The 24,782-nt window shown below is 39.7% G+C and overlaps 1 protein-coding gene across 3 annotated transcripts in view; it reads right to left on the bottom strand.

Annotated features, from left to right (window-relative positions):
• Positions 1-3,074: 3,074 nt before the first annotated feature.
• Positions 3,075-24,782, bottom strand: part of l1cam (L1 cell adhesion molecule) — a 51,412-nt gene continuing 29,704 nt past the window's right edge. The window contains exons 3-29 of one of the 3 annotated variants that reach the window (XM_005801366.2): positions 23,934-23,939; positions 20,783-20,885; positions 19,129-19,331; positions 17,018-17,146; positions 16,513-16,683; positions 15,372-15,486; positions 14,880-15,064; positions 14,361-14,492; positions 14,133-14,276; positions 13,253-13,364; positions 12,807-12,961; positions 12,532-12,691; positions 10,814-10,938; positions 10,483-10,584; positions 10,061-10,258; positions 9,847-9,917; positions 9,532-9,757; positions 8,254-8,369; positions 7,941-8,157; positions 7,694-7,816; positions 7,332-7,508; positions 6,295-6,408; positions 6,061-6,204; positions 5,524-5,655; positions 4,455-4,527; positions 4,304-4,315; positions 3,075-4,045 (exon numbers count right to left, since the gene is read on the bottom strand). In XM_005801366.2, the coding sequence (XP_005801423.1) occupies positions 3,802-4,045; positions 4,304-4,315; positions 4,455-4,527; positions 5,524-5,655; positions 6,061-6,204; positions 6,295-6,408; positions 7,332-7,508; positions 7,694-7,816; positions 7,941-8,157; positions 8,254-8,369; positions 9,532-9,757; positions 9,847-9,917; positions 10,061-10,258; positions 10,483-10,584; positions 10,814-10,938; positions 12,532-12,691; positions 12,807-12,961; positions 13,253-13,364; positions 14,133-14,276; positions 14,361-14,492; positions 14,880-15,064; positions 15,372-15,486; positions 16,513-16,683; positions 17,018-17,146; positions 19,129-19,331; positions 20,783-20,885; positions 23,934-23,939 (3,689 nt within the window). In that variant the 3' untranslated portion in view covers positions 3,075-3,801. The remainder of the gene's footprint in view (positions 4,046-4,303; positions 4,316-4,454; positions 4,528-5,523; positions 5,656-6,060; positions 6,205-6,294; positions 6,409-7,331; positions 7,509-7,693; positions 7,817-7,940; positions 8,158-8,253; positions 8,370-9,531; positions 9,758-9,846; positions 9,918-10,060; positions 10,259-10,482; positions 10,585-10,813; positions 10,939-12,531; positions 12,692-12,806; positions 12,962-13,252; positions 13,365-14,132; positions 14,277-14,360; positions 14,493-14,879; positions 15,065-15,371; positions 15,487-16,512; positions 16,684-17,017; positions 17,147-19,128; positions 19,332-20,782; positions 20,886-23,933; positions 23,940-24,782) is intronic. The other 2 variants (XM_023339137.1, XM_023339132.1) reach the window with 2 other exon arrangements.

The following is a 24,782-nucleotide window of genomic DNA, read 5'->3' as shown; positions in this document are numbered from 1 at the left end:
CTATCATCAAATTTTAGTGCCCCATGCTCACTTTTGCTAATAAGCTTTATAGAGATGTTAATTTCATTTTACAGCAGGACTTGGCACTTGCCCACCCTGCCAACTGTACCCAAAAGTGATTCAATGAACATGGTGCTCCAGTTTCTGACTAGCCAGCAAACTTAGCTGCCTTAAACCCGAGAGAGGATCAATGCAATATTGTTAAAATAAAGATGGAAGACACAGAAACCACAATGATGACATGAAAGCCTCTTGTAAGCAACCTGGGTCTTTATTACACCACCCTAGCTGATTACTTTCATGCAATAGCGCTTCAATGTTAAAGGAGCCTCAACCAATTATTGAGGGCATTATTCACTATTTGTAAGTCATAATCATTAAAATTATAAGAAATAAATTAAAATATTTCACTCTGTGTATTAAATGTGCTTAATATATTATATAACATTTCACTTTCTAAAATGTGACAAGAAAAATTGAACTTTTTTGAGGTGTAAAGGTAGTCTTGAAATTGCATATATTTTTTATCAAGTAAATCAAATGGCTGTTCTAAGCAATGTAGGACCTGCTGTGTCAGTCAAGAGGTGGGTGGGGGGGCCACAAGATCCAGAATATTTAAAAAGAACCTGCTTTCACCTGTATTAAATGTGCCTTCAAAAGCTTTCTGTAATATTCTGATTAACACAGCTAAGCCATTTCAGTGGCTGGCATCCATTTCAACTGGAGTGCAGGAGAGAAAACATGTGCATGGGGAGTGTTACACAGTGAGGGACAAGTGCCAGAAAGGACATGCGCAGAGACCGACTTGCCACCGGGAGTTTGGATCCCAGTCAAGCCCGCTTGCAACCAATGTTTATTTGCTACTTTGATACTTATCAGCTCATATGGGGAAAAAATTGGACCATTTATTGTACAGATTGTTCAAGGTTCTTTATTTGTCAGTCATATAACCAGTTACATTTGTAGATTAATTAAGCAGTTACAGTTACATCGGCCCCATTTGTGGTGCCTCTCCTCTCAACCGCGGTCGAGCACCCCCAGGTACATGAAGGCATCATCACCGCGCTGACCAACACACCACAAAGAGGCACACACCACCAACCCCTTCACATCTCACCTGATTGCTCTCATCTCCACTCAGCTATTATTTCAATCTGTCAGCTTTTTTAAATTTAGAGAAGCACAATTTAAACAAACCAGTTAGTTGTTTTTTTTCCCCCAAAGATTAGTCTGTTTAGCTATAAAAAAAAAAAATAAAAAAAATCAAAAAACAGCAACAACAGTGGAAAAGCAACAAGCCAGCATCCCACTGGATTACCCTCAGAACATGAAAAGCAAAGAGTGAGTGGCAGTCGAGTGAGTATCTGTGTGTGTGTGTGTGTGTGTGTGCACTCATTTCTCATTCAAAGTTAACATTTGCTCCAAACATTGACAAACACAAATGTTCAGCAGCACATTGTTATGTTAGGATATTGGCATATTTTGAGCAGGCTGATGCTCCTGTATGAAAATAGAGTTTTATTTGTCCTGAGCGTGTCTGTTTGACCTAAACCAGGGAGTGTCTGCACAACTCCTTTGGTGCCTCTAGTCTTTTCAGACATCTCACGTACTCCCTCGGAGGCTGTCATGATATGTTTGGCCAGTGGAAAGCTTCAATTCAAATAGAGAGGGCACTGATTGGTTTACTGCATTCCTGCTCGACATAACTGCATCACAGATATTCACTGCACTGCAACACATTAGTGAATTATCATGTGCATGAATCCTAATGTTGCTGTCTGTGTGATGTATCTACTTTCACTAAATAACACTAAATGTACAATGTTTTTTGGGGGAGGGGGTTAAAAATGATATGTTGGCAAACATCTACAGAACAATGTGCATTTTTTTGTTTGTTTTATCTTTTTTGTTCTTCAGCTATGAACTATTCTTTTGCTACAGCCAAGTTTTACTGCGATCATTTGTCAAAAACACAACGTCTGAATTCATAGCAACAGTACAGAAGAAGAAAAGTTTCAACTAAGTTTTTCTTAATAAAGTTGGGTGTTTTAGAAACTGCGCATTTTTAAATATTTTTTTTTTTATCAAATGTGGTTCTTTTGAAGGGTTCTATTTACATTCTGTGAAAAAATTGTCCTTTCCAGATTACTTAAAACATTTCCTATCTTTCCAGAGTCTTTATCAGTTTAAAAGCACAGAAATACAATATTTACCTCGTCCTGAAAAGAATACATTCTCTTATGTAAATATGCCTTTATCGTACATTACCTGGCTGTCATTAAGCCTGTCTGCAAAACCCAGCTTGCACCGATAAAGGATGAAAACTAAACCAGGCGCTACTCTCTAGTGTGTAACAAATACTGCTTCTCAATCAAACTGTATTGTATGAGATGGACAGGTATGAAAAATTTGTTAGTTAAACTCAACAACATTTTAATACAGAGTAGAAAGAGACAAAGACAGTTACAGAAAGCTACACATAGGTCTCGACACCGAAAAAGTTACAATTCCATTTAAAGTAAAATGACGTAACGCTGTGGGAAGGCGAGACTGTAATGACATCAATCTGGCGCTTTATGCAGACCCGGCAGGCACAGGAACCTATAAGGAGCATTTACATATCTATAATACTGTATTATGGCTGAATAGATAGATGCAGATGCAGCTATACACCAGGTGCTACTCGATATTTTTACACAGTCAAGTTTCACAATGAAACTTGACTGTTTCCTTTGATTTCAATGGAAAACATCCTGGTCTATTGAAAATGCTATGAAAGATTACAAGCTTTAATGTAAATATGAAAATGATCATAAATAAAAATGCCCATAAAACTGTTTTGTGTTCAGTCACAAAGCTGTAAAAAATTTTTAAATATCACCAGCGAGGACAATCTGATGCAGTGAACGGCAAAGAACATATCATTACATTACAAAAATAATAACATAAAAAATAAGATTAAAATGTACAGTGGCAAAAGTATTCAAACCCCTTGAGCTTTTCACATTTTATCAAACTACAATCACTGCTTTTTCACAGATTAATTTTTTATTTAGCGCCCTTACTGTCATCCAAGTAAAACATTATTTAGAAAAACAGTAAAGATATTTAATATTTTAGAATGACCTCGTCAAAGTCCAGATTTAAATCAAATACAAATGAAAGATAAAATGAGAATCTATGGTTGACGTTTACACATTGTGTGAATCAGATTTTTATATGAAAAAAGTTTAAAAAGTTTTGCTTCACTCTATCGTTATGTGGTCATATGTGATTATCTGCCACAAATCCCAGTAAAATACAGATGTTTGTAGTAATAACAGCAGAAATTGCAAAAATTCAAGGAGTATGAATACGTTTCCAAGGTACTGCATGCTGTCCGTTTCCCTACACTGAGCTCCATCATCACGCTCCATGTTTACTTAATGCACTACTCTGCATATCTAAGTGACCACACCTCAAACCCCTGATATTTCAAAATGTACAACATTCCTTCCACTTGTTTATGTGTTGTTCAATGCAAGAAGAGGAAAAGGGTTCAAATAAACATCAGCTTTTTAAATTAACTGTAAACTACACAAAAAAATAGGATGGGACGTTGGGTGTCATGTGGTCCACTACTTTGGACTCTCCTTTGGTCACAAATGTCTAATCAGTCAGATGACTGCCAGAGGGCGTATGAATAGTCTGTGTATGATTGTGCACTGGGCCTTAAAATAAACATCAGCAAGTCAGAGGGGGGAACAGGACAGTATGGGCACATACGTGTTGACATTTTGGTCTGATGGACTCTGGTGGAGGTTAATCGAGAATAGTGATTGCATTGGGCATGCCATTAGTGGTTGGGGCAATGGTCGCGGGGTTCAGCAGGGAGAACCCCTCCGGACCTTCACTTGGACGACTGATCTGGCTGGCCAGAGATTCATCCAAGTTGAGCTCTGTGGTCAGAGCACTGCTGCCGTTAATGTTCAGGGTGTCCTCGCTGCACATCTTGTTGTCTTCACACAGGGACGGCTGGCTGGCTGTGCACTTTTCCTCCAGATCACTGGAGCAGAAGAGAACATATGTGAAAAAAAAAGACAACTATAAAGAAATATTCAACCATCAACAATAGGCAACTTTACATAATAGTGAAATCATCGAGTATCACTACATTACCTCACATCTCTAAATTATTAGTTATTATTAAGTAAATTGCCCTTTAACATATGTAGTTTCATCAACAAGTACACAATTGCTGAAGACAGAAAGTCATGCAGCAACCTGGAGGTGAAAAAAAGGTGGGTGAAACATATCCGCATACCTTTCAAGAGATCTGCAAAGCAAAGGCAGGCATCAGTGAGGAAATAGACAAAGAAATGAAAAAAGGGGTTAGGAAACAAAGCAAGGCAAAGGGACTCAGGGTTTTGTTCTGACATTCCACAAACAGCCAGAGTGAAACTCAGATGACAAACCTGTACTCTCCAAACGTTTCCTCCTTCATCGGCCGTGCCTCTGAGTCCATCGGGCCGTCCTCTTTATCTTTCACTGAGGATGAGACAGATCGTTGGATTTTATTATCAGTAACATCTTAAAGAAGTTATGTCTCTGTTCAAGACATAACAGAGCAATGTTAAACGAGCAAGATAACATCAAGTGAGCGACTAGAGAACACAAAGATTTGGATTACCTTGTAAAATAGAATCTAATGATGTGAACATGGCTTCCATTTTAACTTAGATCCTCTATTATCTAAGTTTTAGATGATACAACACCCATCACTTCTAACATTGTGATCCAAACATCTGACATAACTGTATTTAGTCATAAGGAAGCATGATATTACAAATTGGTCAATAAAAGAGAAGCAACTTCAAATTGCTTGGAAGACTGCAGTTATTTCTCCTTTAAATATCCTAGAGAAACTCATCCATGCATTTATCTTTGGTCGCATTGATTACTGCATGACTTTGTGTTTTTGTGTTTGTTATGAGGTAAAGCACTTTGAAATGCCTTGCTGCTGAAATGTGCTATATAAATAAAATTTGACTGACAGACAGACAGAGCCAATGCTAATCTTTCAGTATATTTAGAAAATTGGATTCATGAACAAATAACTTACAGCTCAAAAATGACTCCTGTCAAAACACAACTGGTTCTGTCAGAGGTGGGACAGCTTGATTTGGTTCAGAAATGTCCTTTTCCAGTTTAAGATAAGGCACAAGAATCACATTTACATTTCAAAGCTCCTCAATTAGGCTTATGAAAGAGTGACAAAATTTAGGTTTGTTTAAGATTCCTCACCAGTTCAATTAGTACTATTTTGAAAGTTTATTTCCTAGTGCAACTCGGCCCTTTAGTTGTTAGTTTGAAGTTTAATTGACTTTGTTTCTCTCCCTTTGACATTTTGGGTATTTGTTTCCACTGTGTGTGTTAGTAGTGAAAATATGCAAGTGACTCGTTAACTGTGATCTCTAATCTTGAGAAACATTCAGAAATTTCCAAACATAGATCATCTTCAAGATCATGTTAAACTAAACTTGCCTGAGTATTTCCCTCCTTTACTCCTCTTGATGAAGCAGAGGATAAGCAATATCAACAACAGCAACGCAAGGGCACTCACAACACTGATGAACCAGCCCTGCGTCGCAATGCTGGCCTGCACCTCTGTCATTTCTTTGGGAAGAAAACAAAATAAAAGGGTGTGAGAAAAAGACAACAAGTTGTTTTTTTCCATGGGAAAACAGAATAGGTTCAGAGGGAAAGTGCATCAAGGAAGAAGACACAGAATAAATGAAGCAGTAGAATCTAGAGCACAATAGAAAGAGCATTATGCATTTTGACAAGGTGGCATTTCACCGAGGAAATGCAGCGCGCACCAAATAAACACGAGTAATGGATTATTTTATATGGCTAACCAAGCTCTCCTCTGACTAAAGTCTTTGAAAGCACTTCACAGACCGAAGGAAAGAACAGCAAGGTGCTCCCTTTAGAAGCTAGCTTTTTATTTAGACATGAGAGGCCCAGAGGAGAGAGCAGGGGAGATGAAACAGAAGAGGATGAATGAAGGCAGAGAGCTACCTGTTCCTTCTGTCTTGATGCCAGTCTCCCAGAATGAGGCGTTCCCATAGAAGAAGCGCAGAAGATAATCAGAACCAGGAACCAGGCCCCGAAGCTGGTAGAAAGACTGAGAAGAGTTCACCCTCTCAGACTTTTTCCAGCCGCCTGTTTAGGCACAACATCAACCTCAGTTGCTGTTCAAGTTACCAATATTATGGACTGTCTGCTGTAAGGCTGTGCGTGTTTGCTTTATACCATTCTTTTTGAAGTAGTGGATGTAGAAACCAACATTCCTGTGTCTCTTCTGAGCTTCCCAGCTGACATTTACAGAGGTTTCCCCCACAGACAGGCTGATGTCCGAGGGAGGAACTGCAATGTATTCAGACCAGAAATAGAGAAATTAGGTTTAGTAACTCACCATCTCTAGAAGACAAACAAGCAAACATAATAAAAAAACGTAATTTGTTTCCATAATTCAATTCAATAAGTAAAAGCCCTGTTATCAAGATGTGCTAATCAAAGCGGTTTATTTCAAGCGTTTCTGTTAATTTTGTATATTGCTTCATATAACCAGTATAAATGTAAGTTAACACTTCTAATGAAAAGTATGTCCACGTTCTGTAAAGTATGTGCACTAGCTATGTGGCTGAGGCTCCTTTTGCATGAATTGCTAGATTAGTTAAAGTAGATACTGATGTGTTTGGCAGTGTGGGAAGGTGCTAAGACCTCCTTCAAAATAAAATCAGCATCTCCACAATGCTTGTCAGCAGAAGGAAGCTTTAAATGCTCTAACTGTGCTGGTAGACGGCTATCCTGACTTTTGACTTGATAAACTCAGTGGACAAACACCAGCAAATTATATGGCTCCTAAAGTAATCAAAAACTTCAGACAACAACTGTATGAAGCTTGACTGCTCTGCCTCTTCAATCTTCATCTAAACTTTTTGACATCACATAAAATGCACTGATATTAATTCTGGATTAGAAGTGTCTCAACATCATGTATGCTACATGTTTGTGGATACCTCTGTCTGTGCTGGATTTGAAGTTCTGACTGCGGACACTGTTCATGTCTTGTGAATCTACTCAAAACTATCAAATGGGCTTTGGTTTACACACCTCTCAAGTCTTCCTTTCTCACTGTTGCATCCTTACTGTTTTCTTCCACTCAACTTTCCAATTATACAAGTTTCACTTTTGAATTTACTAACTGACATTAATTAACTTTTCAGTGATAGTCTAACTGACTGAGATGAAGATGTACGGGTGAAAATAAGTAACTAGAATACTACCTCCATCAAGTGTGGTGGCCCCCGTCATCATAATGGGCTCTCCCTTCCCAGCATCAGTGAGGCCCCTCAGGTAGAAGCGGTACTGGCTGTGGCGGTCCAGGCCCTTCAAGGTAAACTGGGTGACTGTGGGGTTATCTATCTCATCCTTCTGCAAAGGGCCGTCATCGCTCTCTGTAACTGATCGCAGCAGATTCCAAAACGATTCATCGCAGGTGACAAACAGCTGATTGATGCACATAGTTAATATGCCGTGGCATTTTAAGGGTTTCATTGATTTATCTGGAACTGTGCAGTTGTCCATCTTTCATGTTGTGTACAGACGAACTCATGAATCAAAGGGAAGAAGTGTAATTTATGCTTACTGCGCTGGTACTGAAGCAGGTATCCAGTAAGGATCCCATTAGGGTGGGCTGGGGGCGTCCAGTGCAGGGTCATTTCTGTCTCTGATGGGCTGTCAAGGATCAGGGATGTGGGAGGACCGGGTACTAGCAGCAACAAAACAACACCTGATTACAAAGGGCTCAGCTTAAAAGGATTCATTTTTATTGTTTGATGAAAGCCCTCCATTCAGCCTCGTCTCCCATCCCTCCTCCACCCGCTTATTCTCACCTCCCTCTTTTGTGTCGAAGGGCAGAGGCTCAGAGTGCGGTCCCTCCGCCTTATTGTTGAAGACGGCAACAAACAGGAGATATCTGGAGTACGGTCTAAGATTACTGATGATCTTCATTTTCTCGTTGGGACCAGTCTCTTCCACCACAGTGCTCTCAGCCTCCGTGGATCTCCGGCTATGGTGGTGGCTCCTGGAGCCCATCCTTCTCAGGTAAATCTGGTACCACGAAATCAATCACGCAAAACGGAAGTTATGGGTTATTTTCAGAGGTCAATTTGAACAAAACTTTTATTTACTAAGGAGTAGCAGCACCTTGTATCCCAGCAGGTGTCCTCTCACCGACTCTATTTCTATAGCTGCCCAGGTCACGGCAACCGTAGTGCTGTTGAGTAGTTCGACTCCCACGCCTATCGGAGCTTCCAGGGGAACTTGGAGATAATGCGAGGGGACAGATGTCAGGACAAAGAGCCAATGTCCACAATTAAACCAAAGCACATACTGTACAGTGCCTTGCAGAAGTATTCATCCAGCTTGAACCTTCTCACGTTTTGTGCATTTTATTGGGATTTGACCAGGAAAAATAGGTGGAAAGGTGGAAGAAAAAGGCACATCAAACACGGATTTCATTATTTTCCTTAAATCTGATCATCTTAAAAGTTTGGAGTGCATGGGTATTCAGCTGTTCCGAGTCAATTCTTTAGTCCACATTTTCCTGCACTTACAGCTGTAAGTCCTTTGGGCTTTCTCTCAGGCTCACATATAGAGTCTGAACTTTTTGACCATTTCATGCAGTCATCTCCATCTACCTTTCTACTCACTCTGATCAGCTTCCTCACTGCAAGAAGATTTTTATCAGGAGATAATATTGATGATCTTTAATCATCAATATTGGCAACATCTGACCATCTTGATCTGAATACCTTGTTCCACGTGCTCTGTCTCTTGGCTTGTAATGAACTGGAAACAGGACTTCTTATGGCTTTCTTCTTCCTGCTCTAAAAACATCCAGATTTCTAAAGTGTATAACTCCTGTCCTGTAGAAACTTTTTAAACTTGAGTTGTGGATCTTTGCAGCTCCTTCATAGTTATAAACAAACATCCAGGGAGCTTCGCAGATGAATTCTTTCCACGTAAAAGCTTTTGATAAGCTTGTACTTGTGCCACACTCTTTTCATCTTTAGATGATACAACTGAAACATCTAAGTTTGGGAAATAGTTTTCTTACCGAACTCTGTTTTAGGCACCTTCTCCACATCTTGCTGTTGTTATTCTTGGTACTCATGTTCACTCATAAACTTCTTAGGACTTCACAGTTGGATTTATAGTAGGATTAAATAAAACTCAAGTGGACTTAATTGTTTATTTAGGGGCATTGGCGTAAAAGCAGCTGAATGCAAACACGCACCATGTTTTTTATTCTTCAGCGTTAAAATACTTTTCCTTTCAGTTCACAATCATGCACCACTTTGTGGTAGTCTGTTAAATAAAATTCCAACAAAACACATTCAGCTTCGTGGATGTAAACCTAACAAAATATCAAAAGGTTTTTTCAGGGCTCTGTCAGTGAAATGTATCTTTTGATCCATTTACCATCCTCCCCTGAGTAGCCAATAACGGGGTCTGGCTCCGGCCCGTAACCAATTGTATTGAAGGCCTGGACTTTTATTTCAAAAGCAGAGAAATTGCCAACATCATCAACGATGACCGGAGGCTCGGTTGTTTCCCTCTCGTGCCACTTAGGTCCACTGCCCACTGATCGTCTCCACAGCACCTTGTACTTGAATTCGGCTCCATTGAAATTACGTTTGTCCATTTTCTGCAAGAAAATAAATAGAGGTCATCGAACAAGACCTTTTTTGAGGATTTATTTTTTTAAATACCAGCACAGTCAGGTATTAGTTGTACCTCCCAGGTGATGAGGAGAGTATTTGGGTTTATGGACTCACTCCTGACATTCTCTGGGTTGTTGTCTGGAGCTGTGTTGTGGGTAAATACGAAGAATAAATAAAGTTTACTTGTATAACACATTTTGGCAACAAGGCTGTTCAAAGTACTTTACATCATAAAAAAATAAAAACATCTGATCTTAACATTTTCAACAGAAATTGCAATATGTTACCTTCGGCTGGCGTGTTGTGGATTTCAGAGGGTTTGCTAGGGTCACTCTTTCCCACCTCATTGATAGCGATGACCCGAAAACGGTAGGACATGTAAGGCCAGAGGGAGAGGACAGCGTGCTCCTGGTTGCCGCTGACTCTCTTCAGCTCTTCCCAACCCCTCTCCTTCAAATCTTGGTCCTCAAACTCTATGACATACTCTGTGGAGACACACACGGTCAGGGAAAACATCTCCTGATGGGAGACTCTGAGTGCATCAGTATTTGATTTCTATGATCTCGTGAAGTAAGTCATTAAAACAAGCTGGAGTATACTGGTAGTTTCAGGTTAATGCAATGGTAAAGATTAGAGAAAGATAACCGACTACATGGATTGAGTCTCAAAAGGAATGAATATCTAAGTGAAAAACTACTAGGTACTAAACCTAGAACAGCGCTCTTGTGGTCATCTCCAGGAGTCCACCTGAGAGAGATTGCACGATGCCTGGGATCAGAGATCTGGAGGAGGCTTGGAGGGTCTGGACGATCTGAGGGAAACACCAGTAATAGTGTAATCAATGTATCTGTACATGCACTAAATCTAGTTTTTAAAATGGCTGTCTAGCCCATGACACTCTTGTAAATGAGATTTTTTACATCTCAACTTTCTATCCTTGTAAAATAAAAGTTAAATGAAATATAGCTACATAACATACTGTCTTTAGGTCTTTGCCAGTGAAATCTTCAGCTGAAGACATTGCTGGTTTGCAGTCTTACCACATAAAGTGAGCGTGGCGCTGGCTTCGACCTTGTCCAGAGAAGAGATGATCTCACAGGTGTAAATGCCCTCATCATCTTGTTCCACATTAGCGATTATGAATTCTGCCCCATCAAATGTGTATCTGGGAAAATGTATCAATCATTATTGTTATGCTTATTTGCCTCTCCCCTAAAAATATTTTTTCACATATTCGTTCAAATTGTCACTGTGTCGTGACAATATGGTAGATAATTGTGAAAGTGCTTCCAGTGTTAACTAGAAATAACTCATCAGAGCCAGGAGGCAGGGCTTAATGCTGTCAATCACCTTTCCATGTGGTGCTGCTCATCCTCGCTGACCTCGCCCCCTTTTTTCCGCTACTCTGCAGCTAGCTTAGCTTGTCATGAATGTTCAGACTAGTTAGCATGACCACCAATAATGGCAGATAAGCAATTTTCTGTAACGACAAGCTGTTTCTCTGAAATTAGTACATTTAGCAGCAAACATGAGGTTGATTGACAGCGCTAAGACACTCCACCTGGCTTTGATTGGTTGTTTTTAGTGGGGACCGTTGGATTTCTTCAGAGGGCAACAGTAGTTTAGTGATAAGGTGAAGGAGATCGACCTTTTCATAGATTATCTGTTTCATAACATATTGTGACAACATGGTGACACTTTAACAAATATGTAAAAAAGCAATTTTTTTTGTTGTAAAAGTTACAAGTTTTTCAGGCTGTTACCCTTCAAACACAAACCACAGAATCTTTTTATGATTTTTATGTGACAGACTAACAAATACTGGAGTTAACAGAAAAAAGTGCTTTTTATTTCCCTTTCCTAGTAGGAAATTGTGCTGTGTTCATTTGTTTGTTTCAACCCTGAGCAAATGCTTTGTAGAATGCTTTTGGTTGCAATTACAGCTGGAAGCTTTGCACATCTACAAAATGAAATCTTTGCCCACCATTCATTTTAAAATAGCTCCAGCTCAGTTATATTGGACAGCGAGCATCTGTGAGTATACACTTTCACATCTTGCTACAGACTCTCAATTGGTCATGGTCTAGTACAAGGGTCAGCAACCTTTATAACCCCAAGAGCCAATATAACCTTAACTCCAGCTAAACAAAACTTGTTTAGAGCTACAAAACCAGCATGACTAAAAAAATGGAAACAAACAACAAAAAAAGCTTCTTTTTGTAATATAATGGATCCCCAGTAATGGCTAAAAGAAAGCAAAAGCAAATTGCTACAAATCCATGAATTCTTGAGATTCTCTCTAAAAATGATTATAATTACCTATTTTATTCGGCAATAATAAGTGGAAAAAATGGATTAGTGGCAGAAGAATTTAGTCACGTTTCACAGATAATTCCAACGATTACTGTACTGCCAATAGCTTTCCTGTAACTACAGCAACATAATTTAGATGTTTTTTAAGGTTTTCTAGTGGTCTTTATTTAACAACAGCTTAAGAGAAAGAAGACATGGTGCAAATGACCAGGGCTGGGACCTGAACTGGGGACAAGTGCATTCAAGACTGTTATCTGTGTGAGTCTGCTCTATCACTGAGATATGTGGCGCCTCCTAGTTTAAATTGTGGATACTTCTGCAAGGGACCTCTTACACTGTGTAAAGCACAGTGCAACCCTAGCAGAAGATATAAAGGCTTGTAAATGTGAAAATCAGTAAAATCCTAAATGATTTTGGGCTCTAATGGGTAGATTTAAAGTCTCACTTTTCATCACTGGGGGATTCCATCAGTTTCTGGTTGTTCTTTCTCCACTGAATTTGAGGAATCCTCAGTCTTGTATCATAAAGGCCCACACATGTAAAGATTGCTGTGTTTCCAGGTTGCACTTTCTGGTTCCTAGGCGGTGTCAGGATCACTGTCCTGTCTGGAAGGGAATGTGAAGAAATAACGAAAGTAAGCTGAGTCAAGCTGCAGGAGGTTAAAGTTACGTACATGACTTGCACTGTGTGTGACTGTGTGTTTGTGTGTGTCTGACTTACTGAACACCTCCAGCTCGGCTATGATTGACAAGTTGGAGTTTTGAACTGAGCAGGCGTAGGGACCTTCATCGTCATGGCTGACATTAATGATCTGAAGCCCTCCATTGGGAAGTGGCTGAAGTCTGGGATCATCCAGAAGGTACGATGCTCGCTCCCTGAACACATCAGAAAACTGGCAAGCTGAGTACAAAATTAGGCCTTTCAGCTACTCCAATGAATTCACCAGTTTAAACACCACTTTGCCTGTTTTACATAAAAAAACAAAGCCAGGTTGGATATGTGCCTAGCTAACAGATTTCACAGTCCAGATGTAGCAACATTTGGCTGTTAATTTATGCATATGAAGAGCTGCCTATGCAATAAAATCAACTTTGCAAAATGAGATAGAAAAACCCGCCAAATGTCACTGAAAAATTTAAAATAAAGTAGTGAGGAATTTGCCTCACCATATGACTTTAGGTTTAGGAGAGCCAAAGGTCTCACACTCCAGGGAAGCACTCTTGCCTTCAGTAACAGCGTACACTTTCCGGTCATCTGTAATGATCTGCGGAGGCAGTTCTGAAAGAACACAGAGTCATCACTATGGAGGACCAAACCTGCCAAAATGCATCTGTAAACAAGTGCATAAATAAATACACGTTTCAGTAACGTAACACAGCAAAAATAAAGAGTTTATGGTATTCCATGTTTCATAAATTAAAATATATATTTCATTTCAAACTATAAGAATTTATTTGTACACTTTAATTGAAATTTACAAATAAATTGTTCACCTTACTGCTCATTTAATCAGTTCTTTAACAGTTACTTCTTAATTTATTTTTAGACAGATTTTTAGTTATATACTATATATTTCACTATGAATTATTGTTATTTGCCCCATTCTGATCCACCACCAGCCCCCATTTCTTTATGTTGAATGTTAAACTTAATATCGTCATTTTAATTTCTTTAAATTTATGATCACTTATGATTTTTTTCCTTCTCTATTTTTTTCAAAATACTTTTCATTTGTGACGATGTTGAAATAAAATACATGGTAGGTGGGTTTGGATTGTTTTTTTTTTCCTGTTCCCCAATGTAATGTTCATATTAAAACTGCTGTCAATTAAAATGATGTTTACCCTGGGTAAATCTACCTATGTAATTTTAGAATTTTAACAATTTGTAACCTTAAGCATGACAATAAAAGCAAAAACCAATAAAAAAAATTTTCACAGCACTGTTTATGTGTATTTTTATTCTCAATTATGATAGGTTTGTTCCTCCAGAAATGCACACAATTTATACAGATAAACTACCAATAAGTAAAAAATGAGCACTCACCGATGATGTATACATAGGTGTTGGTGAGGATGGTGCCGTGTTTGTTGGAGGCCCTGCACTGGTAGACAGCTGTGTCTTCAAAGTCGACAGTGTTTAGGATCAATGATGCATTTTTCTCTATCACAGTATGTCTGGAGTCAGTTCCTGTTAAGCAGTTACGCATCTCAGTACATCTAAAGTGCAGGAAGTTGTTTGCTGAAAATGGTTCAGTGGGATGTCTCCACTGACCTGAGATCTCCTCTCCGTTCCTGGTCCAGCTGATGGTCGGAGAGGGCGTACCCTCTGCTGCACAGTCTAGCCTTACCATTTCACCCGGAGCATAGATCAGACTCTTTGGGATCACTTTCCAATATGGAGCAGCTGCAAAGGACATATATGGTGCATCCAAGGTTAAACTAAAGCATTGTAGTTTAGAGAGTTTGTCCAAACAAAAAAATTTGGTAGAACAAATAAAGAAATACATAAAGGTCACACAGACTAACGTGTAGAATGTATATTTCTGTTACTTTTAATAATTATAGGTCACAATAAATGAAACTCCAAAACTAAGTGTCTCAAAATATTTGAATTTTGCACTGATTTTTAATTATATCACTATAGTGTGAGTTTTACTTTTCTGTACGGTTTTAATTTATTTAGATACACTTGCCAAATACCAATACCAATGCCAGAGAATGTGGTGGTCAAAAACGTGGCTCTGCAGTCTCTTGACTGTGTGTCAGTGGAGAAGAAGAGAGTGAGACACACCTTCTACTTTCAGATGGTAGGTGTGTTTGGCATTCCCTTGTGTGTTCTTGGCTATGCACTGGTACTCGCCGCTGTCACTTTCAGAGATATCACTGAGGCGCAGGAGCCGGTCAAACATGTCTCTGAATGTCCGGGATTCATCCAGCTCACCTTCCTTCTTCAGCCACGTAATTTCAGGAGTTGGACTGAAGAAGAGGAGAGTCAAGACACGCATTGTTAAAGGCTGAATAAAGACAGACATGGAATGAGGAAGATATGAAACAGAGAAAGGAAAAGCAGAAGAAAAGTGTAAACACCCAGCAGAAAAGGAGATATACACGGTATAAAAGAGAAGGAAGGATGCAACACATGAGCCAAGAGCAAATGGAGTCAAGAGTAGGATGGAAAAAAAGGATCATTGACAGTAAAGATTGATTTTAAAGAGCAGCTTTATTTTTCTCTTTAATGGAAGCAAAGGTGCATATGTTGCCAGGCATATATGAAGATACTTACAGGCCTTGTACGATGCACTCGAGTTCTATCGTCTGGCCCCTGAGGGCCTGGTACGTGCTTTCGGCTTCAGCAGGCCTCATCATGTGTGGTCTACGGTTCCGCACCACCGAATTGGCTGGACAAAGAGGAGCGGAAATGCATTTAGACAAAGAGAAAGACTCATGCATATGGATGGGCAATTTTCAGATAGCTGTTCTGCTGACACTGCAGCCTCTTCAGTTATGCTGACACGCCCTTGCAGTGAGAAACAGGGTCCGGAGAGTGAGCCGGACAAGTCCACCACAATAGCAACAGATGCAGATTTACAAACAGGGGTCTCATGTTAACACATGTTCATCTTTCTGACCTCTAGTTGTGCCACAGATGCTTGTGGCGGCCTCTGAGTGTGAGCTGCATCTCATTACAACTGGGCTAAGAAGGTATCAACTCCCTGCTGATTGTGGGACGTCCAGCAGATTTAGCCAATGCTTTGGTCAGGAAAGCATGACACCACATTTTGGCATAACAAATAACAAACTGCAAATGTCCATTTGAAATATATCATAAAAACCACTAAAGGAGAGAAAAATAGTATATCTACTCAGAAAATATAAGCACTGTTTAAAAAGAAAAAAGCAGTTGTAGCCACTTCTCACTTAAAACTAGGAAGTACCATATATTGATGAAGATATCATCTGAAGGTCTGCCTTGTTTAAACCTTAAACATCTAGTGTTGTTTTGTCCTGACTGCTGAAGTGAGAATGAACACCACAGTAAGATCAGAGCTTAGATATGAGCTTGTAGAAACTTATGAGTCTGATAGGGGATTTAAAGAGGTCTCAAAATAATTTGAATTAAGCCTCTCCACTATATGGAAATTGGTCTACAAGTGGAAGACATTTTAAAAAACAGCCAGCATGACCAGGTCTGGCCGTCTAAGCAAGTTTAACCGGAAAGCAAATGACAAAATGCTAAAAGAAGTCTGGAAAAAAAAAACCTTAGACAAATTCATATATTTAGATCCTAAGTATGATATTTAAACCTCTGGTCTTGTTGGTTTGATCCCCTTATTAAATTAGCCACAAGTTTCAAGACATGTTTCTGCCTCGCAGCTTCAGCTTAGCTTGCATCCACCTCTGCTGGAGTCAACCTCGATACTCACAGGGGTTAACCTTCAGAGTGATGGGCTCCTGGGCCAGAATGGTGCGTGTCACCATGTACTGGACGTTGCAGGTGTAGTCGTCCCGGCTGTCATCCATTGTCAAATGAGCAAAGTAAAGGTTGCCGTCCTTTCCAACCACAACCCGCTTACTCAGCTGGATATGGTGCATCTCTGAAGAAAAGGAGAAAAAAAATAAAACGATAGAAAGTGGTTACAGACACAGTATATCTCAGACAGTGTGAGGTGATCTAATAACCTGGGACGCTTAAAAGGCTTGTTTTTCTAAAATGGAGCGTAAAAAAATTGCGAGATAAATGATAAAGTAGTGTTGAGAACTTATCCTTCCAACTTTGCAATACACTCTGACATCTTTTAGAAATGCTTTTTGAAATGCATTATGCCTTTTTCACAGATATGATACAAATGGACTGCAAAAGATGAGCATGCACAGTAAGAGTCCCTTTTAGTCAGGCATGTGTAATAAAATTGGAGAAAACGAACTCACTCTGATCCATCCAGTGAATGATGGGCTCCATGGAGCTCTGAGGGGGGTTACACTTCAGCACGATGCTGCTCCCCTCATCAGACTTCGCAGTAACCGCCTTCTCCTTCTGCTTCTGCTGGGTAGGGGCAACTGCACCGAGGTAAACAAGGAATAAATACACAGAGGTGAGTTTGTGTGGAAACAGGTAGTAAGCAAACAGCGACCCAAAGAGAAGATTTCCAGAGGCAATCCTCATCACATGTCATCTTAGACAAATACCGATGGGGGAGTCTTATTTCTGAATTTCCATAACAGAATCCTCAGAGAAGACCGCAGGTCGTTTTTTCTTTTTTTGCCTTTAAGACACATAACAGTGAGATATGTGAGTCATGCGTGTGTGATCTCCATCTCTCTCTCCTTTCTGCTCAGTGTTCGTAACCCCACAGGAGCCACTGAAGAGCGCATCACATGACATCAACTCAAGAGTGTTTCTCAGGAAACCGTTGTCAGGGAAACTGTGAAGGAAGGAGGTCGCCCAGGAGAGAGCCAGTCAGGCAGGTGGATGGATGTTCAGAGGTCCTTGTTGGCTCAGGGCTTGTCTGCATCTGTGTGTGTTGATAATTGCATCCCTGAATGTAATTATAATCTAACTCAGGAGTGAGCTATTTTTGTTTTATAGAAAGACAAATAGGTAAAGTTAAAGCAACCAAAGGGCCACACACTGAAAACACAGCTATTTCAAAATTAATTATCCGATACTTCCATACATCCTTAGCCACAGCAGTAAAGAGACTAGAAGGAAAAATCAGACACCACTCTGTTGTTTGGCTATCCAACCTACCAACACTCAAGACATCAAGATACGGGAACTCATCCACTTAACGCAAAGACTGTCCTCTGACACAGAGGAAGCTGTCCACCTTTTTCTGACTGTGAACCACTGCCTCAGATTTAGAGGAGTTGACTGTCATCTCAGCCAGTTCACTGAAAACACCAGGTTATGAACTGTAGACAACAGCAGCAAAACCTCATCACTTCCTAAAAGGAAAGAGGAGATAGTAAGGTTCCCAAACCAGCCCTACTCCTCTCACGACAGAAAAATTGCAACCAGGATCAGAAACACTAGGCAAAGTCCAGCTCGCGGAATGGAGACACATCATTTGCTTTGTGTGTACAAGAATTGGAATGCCCTTTAGATGCATCCGGACACCTCATACTCCCATCAGCAACTCCCCACCAAATCCAATTGACATACACTATTGTCTCCCAGATCCATAAAACAAATGTGGCCTAGAAAACCAAACCTCATTGACCTTCTCAGAAACTTGATGTCAAATCAAACCTGGGCCACACCTCCATGATCTGGACTCTATTTCTGAATTCAACAATCAGTCAGAGCAGACCTTCCCAGTGAGGCTGATTGTTATCAGATGTCAAATACATTCTGAGAACTGACAATTATACCTTGTCCAACAATACACTAAACATATAACACAATGAAATGAGAGACATAAATCAATGTAGATTTAAAAACACAGGTGTATCATATGTTTGCCTCTATAGTACTCTTTTACTATAGATTAGTGGGGGTAGACTGCTGATCTAGAGAACATTTTTGTCTATGCTCAGCTTTAAGAACGGGATAAGGATCTTTCTTTCTTTGTGAACGTTTGATATGGTTGGCCTAGTTCAATAAATGGTTTTGCCTCATTTTACTTTTGTGTTTCATGTTTTAATATTTACTGTGGTGAGGAGAGATTGTATTATTCTTGAACTACAGTTGGGGGATGCACAGGACCATTTCAGGGTCTGCAAATGGTCCCAGGGTCACACCTTGGACACTCTTGATTTACAATGTTTTGTTTTCATTTAAAAACATCAGTCAAGTGGAGATTTCTTAAAGTCTGGTTCTGGTGGTAAGAATGCCATTTCCTGTTGTGTATGCTCAGAGTGAAACAGCCTGAACTCTTCCTACAGACTGACCTCTGTGCAAAAGGAAGATAATCCTCTGATTGTATTCTGAGCTTTGAAAATCAACTTCATAAATCTACAATGGTGAAGCTAAATTCTGAATTTCTAATGCTAAAAATATATTTCCTATGAATTGAGTGACTTTAAAAGGAACTTCTTACCATCAGTTTTGAGGATTGCTTCCTTCGACACAGCCGTCCCGAGCTCGTTGGTGGCGTAGCAGACATATTTGCCTTGGTACGGTTTCAGGGTGTCCATAGTTTTACTGAGTGTGGAGAAGGCAAACAAACCAAAGCTTTTCGTAACATTAAGCTCTGTGTCAGCACTTGGGTCAAATGGCTTTCCATTCTTAGTCCAACTGAAACTGAAGCAGAAGGAGAAAGAGACAGTAAAATGATGATCATTTAAACATCAAAGTCACACAGTCATTTTCAAGTCTCAGAAAGCAGTCATTTATTCACAGAAGATGTCAGTGGAAATGAGGCCACAAATGGGTTTCTGTGAAATGTACACAGGATGCCCCAGTGGAGCTCAGAGGCCTGCGCTGTGTGTAATTGCAATATTCATCTCTTTTTCCTCGGCAATGGGAGCAGTTTTCCACTTCAGAGCAGCTAAGACACTCCGAGAGAGGAGATCGCCCAAGGGCTTAATGACATTTATCCTCTGCTGAAACAAGAACTCTGATTGGGAGAAGCTGTGCTTTCGTGTAATGCTAATATGTAGATGTCAGCCGAACAAGGAGAGGGAAGGTCACTGTTCTCGGCTTCCTAAAAAGATCAGCGGAGCTGCTCTGCAGATATTATGCCATCAGACTTACAGTGTCTATACAAATAATTAATACCCCTTAAACATTTTTTTATGTTTTGTCACATTAAATCCCATGATTCAATGTATTTGTATTGGCCCACAAGAAGCAACACATAATTTGCTTTGGAAATAAAAAAGATGGTTTTCAGTCAGATGGTTTTCAGCCTTTACTCTAACACCCTTAAATAAAATTTAGTTTAATAAAAGAAATCACCTAATTTGTAAAGGGTCCACCTGTAAAACCTGCTTCCATCAATCTATGATCAAAATCTATGATCTTCTGTCCTGACAAAAACATATATTATATTGTTCAGCAGATACTTGCTCTACAGCTTCTTCCTGTTCACCCCCTTGCTGACTGTAATATTGACGTAAGTACATTTAGTATGCTCTTTAATAATTGTCTCACTCCCTAAATGCTTTTTTTTCCTCATCTCTAGTGATCCAGGACCCTGGTCGACATGTAAAATGCTACGTGTGATGGAAAACAAACTCTGAACACCGTATGCCCTCTGTGAGACATCCAGTGTCTCACTGGCAGCAGTCTCTGGCAGCAGAGACTGAGAAGCTGGTCAAAGATTCTTAGTAGACAGAGGAAGCTAAATACAGGATTATCCTGGAAGAAAAAAAACTGCTGGAAGCACCAAAAGATTTGAGACTGGGCTGGAGATTCAACTTCCTGCACAACAGGGACCTTAAAGACAAAAGCTACAATGGCATGGTTGAAGCTATAATTACCTAAAGAGTGGCTGAACAAAAGGGCAAGCCACATTTGTTTAGATATTTACTCACTATTAAGATATTTACTAAAATTTAGAAAACCTTTTTTTTTTCTTGCTGTTTTTTAATTACAAACTTCTTTGTAATAGTCTGTCACAATAAAATAGAGGCTGTTGATTTTATTATGAAATAAAACATCAAAAGGTTCAAGAAGTATGAATTCTCCTGCAAAGCACCATAGACCCACTGTGTTTATGTGTTGGCATGGATCTGGTTGTGCTGACAAACCTGGGCATTGGGACACCAGAGGCTTCACACTTCATGACGAGGTCCTCGGTGCTAAAAACTGTGACAGACTCCGGGTGTGTGGTGATCTGAGGAGGCCTTTTGTCTGCATGGACAAGAGTTAGTTCAAACGGGCCGTCTCGTTCAGTACACGAACAGAAAAAAAGGCACTGGAGAACGATGCATGCTGCCACAACTTGAGTTCTGATGTGTACATATACTGTAAACCACACGATTGTGTCACAAAACACATGTGTGCTGTCTGTTTCAAAGAGTTTTCACACACATCACAGACTGACCAAATACTAGCCACTCTCTGCTTAACAGACGCCAATTAGTATATTGAGTCAATATCATTTGACAAAGCTCTGAAACACAAAGAGATGAAATATGGGCCAAGAAAAAAGAGCAGGAGCAAGAGAGTAAGGAGAGAAAATGTGTTTTCAATGAGAGGAAATTGATGCGTAATGTAGGGAGGAGAGTTAATGGAAAAGAGAATATATGGCACAGTGTTTTCCCCGTGAGACTAAGAAAGTGAAGAGCCTGTGGGGAGAGGGAACAAGGATAATGAAAAAAAATGTGTTCATTAGAGACTCTGACTAAGACAGAGGTAGAATCTGTGTTTGCTAAATAAAAGCTGAGAAATTGATCACTGAGCTAAAGGCTTTTTTCTATATTAGGTAAGTTTGTCCTCTTTAGTCTGATTCAGGAATCTGCACCTGTGAAAATGCACACAGGGTCTGCAGAAATTGTTAATTCTGTGGATAAGAAGCATAAAACAGATTACAAGGTGCTCCAAAAGATATTTTACAATTTGAAGGGATCCACATTAATCCAGAAAGTCTAAACTTTTACTTAGCTTTAACAAGATGTACCTTCTTCTGATTTGACTATACATATACAGTATAGTGATTGTACAAACATAGGCCTCATTGTAGAAACTGTATGTTATTTTACTAAGCTGTTAAACTCAAAAAAGTTGGTCTAATGTCTGACAGTATATATTAAAGCGCTGAAAGATTTTAATAGTAAATTTAAATGTCGATTTTAAATGTCAATTTTGCAGTAAATTAATTTGGAATTTACAGCAAAATTTGTATTTGCAGCTACTTTAATTTTACAGCAAATTAGAATTGCAGTAAAAATGTGAAACAAATGTATTCAGTGTCAGTGGATACAATCCTACGGAGCCCCTAAGGGGACATGGAGAGAAAAAAAAAGGAAAGAAATCCCGACTTATTATCTCGAGATCCCGACTTATTATCTCGAGATCCCGACTTATTATCTCGAGATCCCGACTTATTATCTCGAGATCCCGACTTATTATCTCGAGATCCCGAGATCCCGACTTATTATCTCGAGATCCCGACTTATTATCTCGAGATCCCGACTTATTATCTCGAGATCCCGACTTATTATCCCGACTTATTATCTCGAGATCCCGACTTATTATCTCGAGATCCCGACATTTCTGAAAAATCGCGAGTTACTTTTTTTTGGGGGGAAAGGCATGTTTTTATGTGGTAAACGTGGGGGAGTGTGTCTACATTGATTATGGAGGACGACTTCTATCATTTTCTGCGGTCCAGAGATGTCCCAGAGGAGGATATCATGCACATGCAATTTAGCGTACATCCATCGGTAACCGTGAAGCTGTCCAGAGGACTGTAGCTGGTTATTAATGAATTCTACCAAAACTGCCAAGTCGGAAAAGGACTTGCGCCGAATGAGTCCCCGCGCTCTGAAAACTCTCTTCAGATGTCTCTCACTAATACTAAATCCATGTCTGCTGTCAAGCGCTGATTTAATGTGTTTATACTCAAGCCCAAGCTCGAAATAAAAATCTATATATCTACCCCCACAGATCTACATAACGACTGTGATTAGGTCGTTATGTACTGATGTCGGGATCTCGAGATAATAAGTCGGGATAATAAGTCGGGATCTCGAGATAATAAGTCGGGATCTCGAGATAATAAGTCGGGATCTCGAGATAATAAGTCGGGATTTCTTTCCTTTTTTTTTCTCTCCATGTCCCCTTAGGGGCTCCGTACAATCCATCTCAGGTAGTGTAAACAAAATCTGACTATTCTACATTATAATACAGAGTCAAATTTCAGGATGAAAGCATGACAAAGCCTTTAAACAATCTTGTTCACAAACTTTTTATTTAGATGACACGGACACTTTTTTTGACACAAATATGTGCTTCTTGAGGAACTGGAAAACTATTGATTTTGAGCAAGCCACTCACTTTTGTAATTTGCACTAATTAGTTTAGGAAATGGACTAAGTGTTGTGCAAATGTTAATATTGATGTGAGAAATGCACCCAGAGCAACTAAGAAAACTATGATGTCATTATGAAAGCTTTAAAAATATATAAATTAAAATTAATTAAAAAAAAAAATTTTCAGCGAAATAAAAGTGCATTTTAGTTGGGGTCATTTTCAGCTCGACTTAAAGGAAAAGACACAGGTTTTAAAGAAAGGTGATTCCAGTGAGCAGTAGGTAAACGGATGTAGCAGGGAAAGGAGAACGGAGGGACAAATGAAGACACTGAAGTCAGAGAGCTGGGAGAGGACAGAAAGTCCAAAAGGAAAACAAATGGCAGAGCAGATAAACAAATAAAACAAACAGGCTAAATTCAGAAAGAGACAGATGGGAAGAGTGTGAGAATTTAATGAAAGAATTCCCACTCAGAGAAAATAATCCCATTTTCTTAGCTGATCAAATTGAAGTGAAGTCTGTAGGCACTGCTCCACTATTGGCAGAAGAGAAAGAGGAGTGAAGTTGCTGCTTTGTGCTTTAACTCCTCTATTTCTTCAAGCCTTTGATCTGACAGCCCCGCTGCCAGCTCCTCAAACTTTCTCCTGCTTGCTCCTAGAGGGGAAACTACCTATTGAGAGCCAATGAGACTAAAACACAACCCCCACAAACTCAAACAGGCTCGTGTTTTTTTCCGAAGCTAGCCTCACGCGGATTGGCACACGAGCACAACACAGATAATGCACGCTCTGATGCCAGATTCATTTAAGTGCACCGCTGTCAGCAGGATGGAAAATAGCCTCTCTGGCATAATGAAAGTGTTTACAATGAACTTTAGCAGTACATTCATTAATATAGGACAAACAGCAAGAATTAAAAGCACTTACTGTCCCCTGTGCAGTTTGTTTGTCCACAGAGTTGGGCAGAGGGAAAGAAATGAGAGGAAATATTTTAGTTTAATACAGATAGATAGATAGATAGATAGATAGATAGATAGATAGATAGATAGATAGATAGATAGATAGATAGATAGATAGATAGATAGATAGATAGATAGATAGATAGATAGATAGATAGATAGATAGATAGATAGATAGATAGATAGATAGATAGATAGATAGATAGATAGATAGATAGATAGATAGATAGATAGATAGATAGATAGATAGATAGATAGATAGATAGATAGATAGATCGCTGCCTCAGTAACTAATCAATATGTTAGAGGCTCCCTAATTGAAAGGCAGGAGAAACCTTGACCTTTCCCATTCCTATGTTTGACCCACCTCCATCCCCCTTTTTTCCTCCTCATCATCATCCCTTCATCGTCTTTGGCCTCCTCACCTCTGCGTCACCTTGTTCCTTTGGGAATTAGATGACAAAAATCTCTACGTTTCATCATCTTTTTCTGAAGGGTGCGTGTGGGCTTGGCTCGGACGAGGACTCGCACTCGCTTTGTTTGTGTTCTCACCATTTCAAAGTGTGTGTAGGTGGTGAAGGATTGGGACGTGTACTGATAAAGAGTGGGGAAAAAAACAAGAGCAGCAGAGGAAACAATATTTGGTGGGTTGACCAGCAGTAGGAGCAGCAATAGCGGCAGAGGAGATGAAGATCAATTTCCCTCCGGGCCCGGAGCTCAGCTGTAATTTTAATGCCCACATATTGCATCGAGGCGGTGGAAGAAATAGGATGAGGGGGGGGATGAAAAATGCTCGCTGGAATTTAGTTGTGTGACT

This window comes from Xiphophorus maculatus, chromosome 1, assembly GCF_002775205.1.
Source record: "Xiphophorus maculatus strain JP 163 A chromosome 1, X_maculatus-5.0-male, whole genome shotgun sequence".
NCBI classification, from domain to species: Eukaryota; Metazoa; Chordata; class Actinopteri; order Cyprinodontiformes; family Poeciliidae; genus Xiphophorus; species Xiphophorus maculatus.
This window is presented reverse-complemented; position numbering and strand designations above follow the sequence as displayed.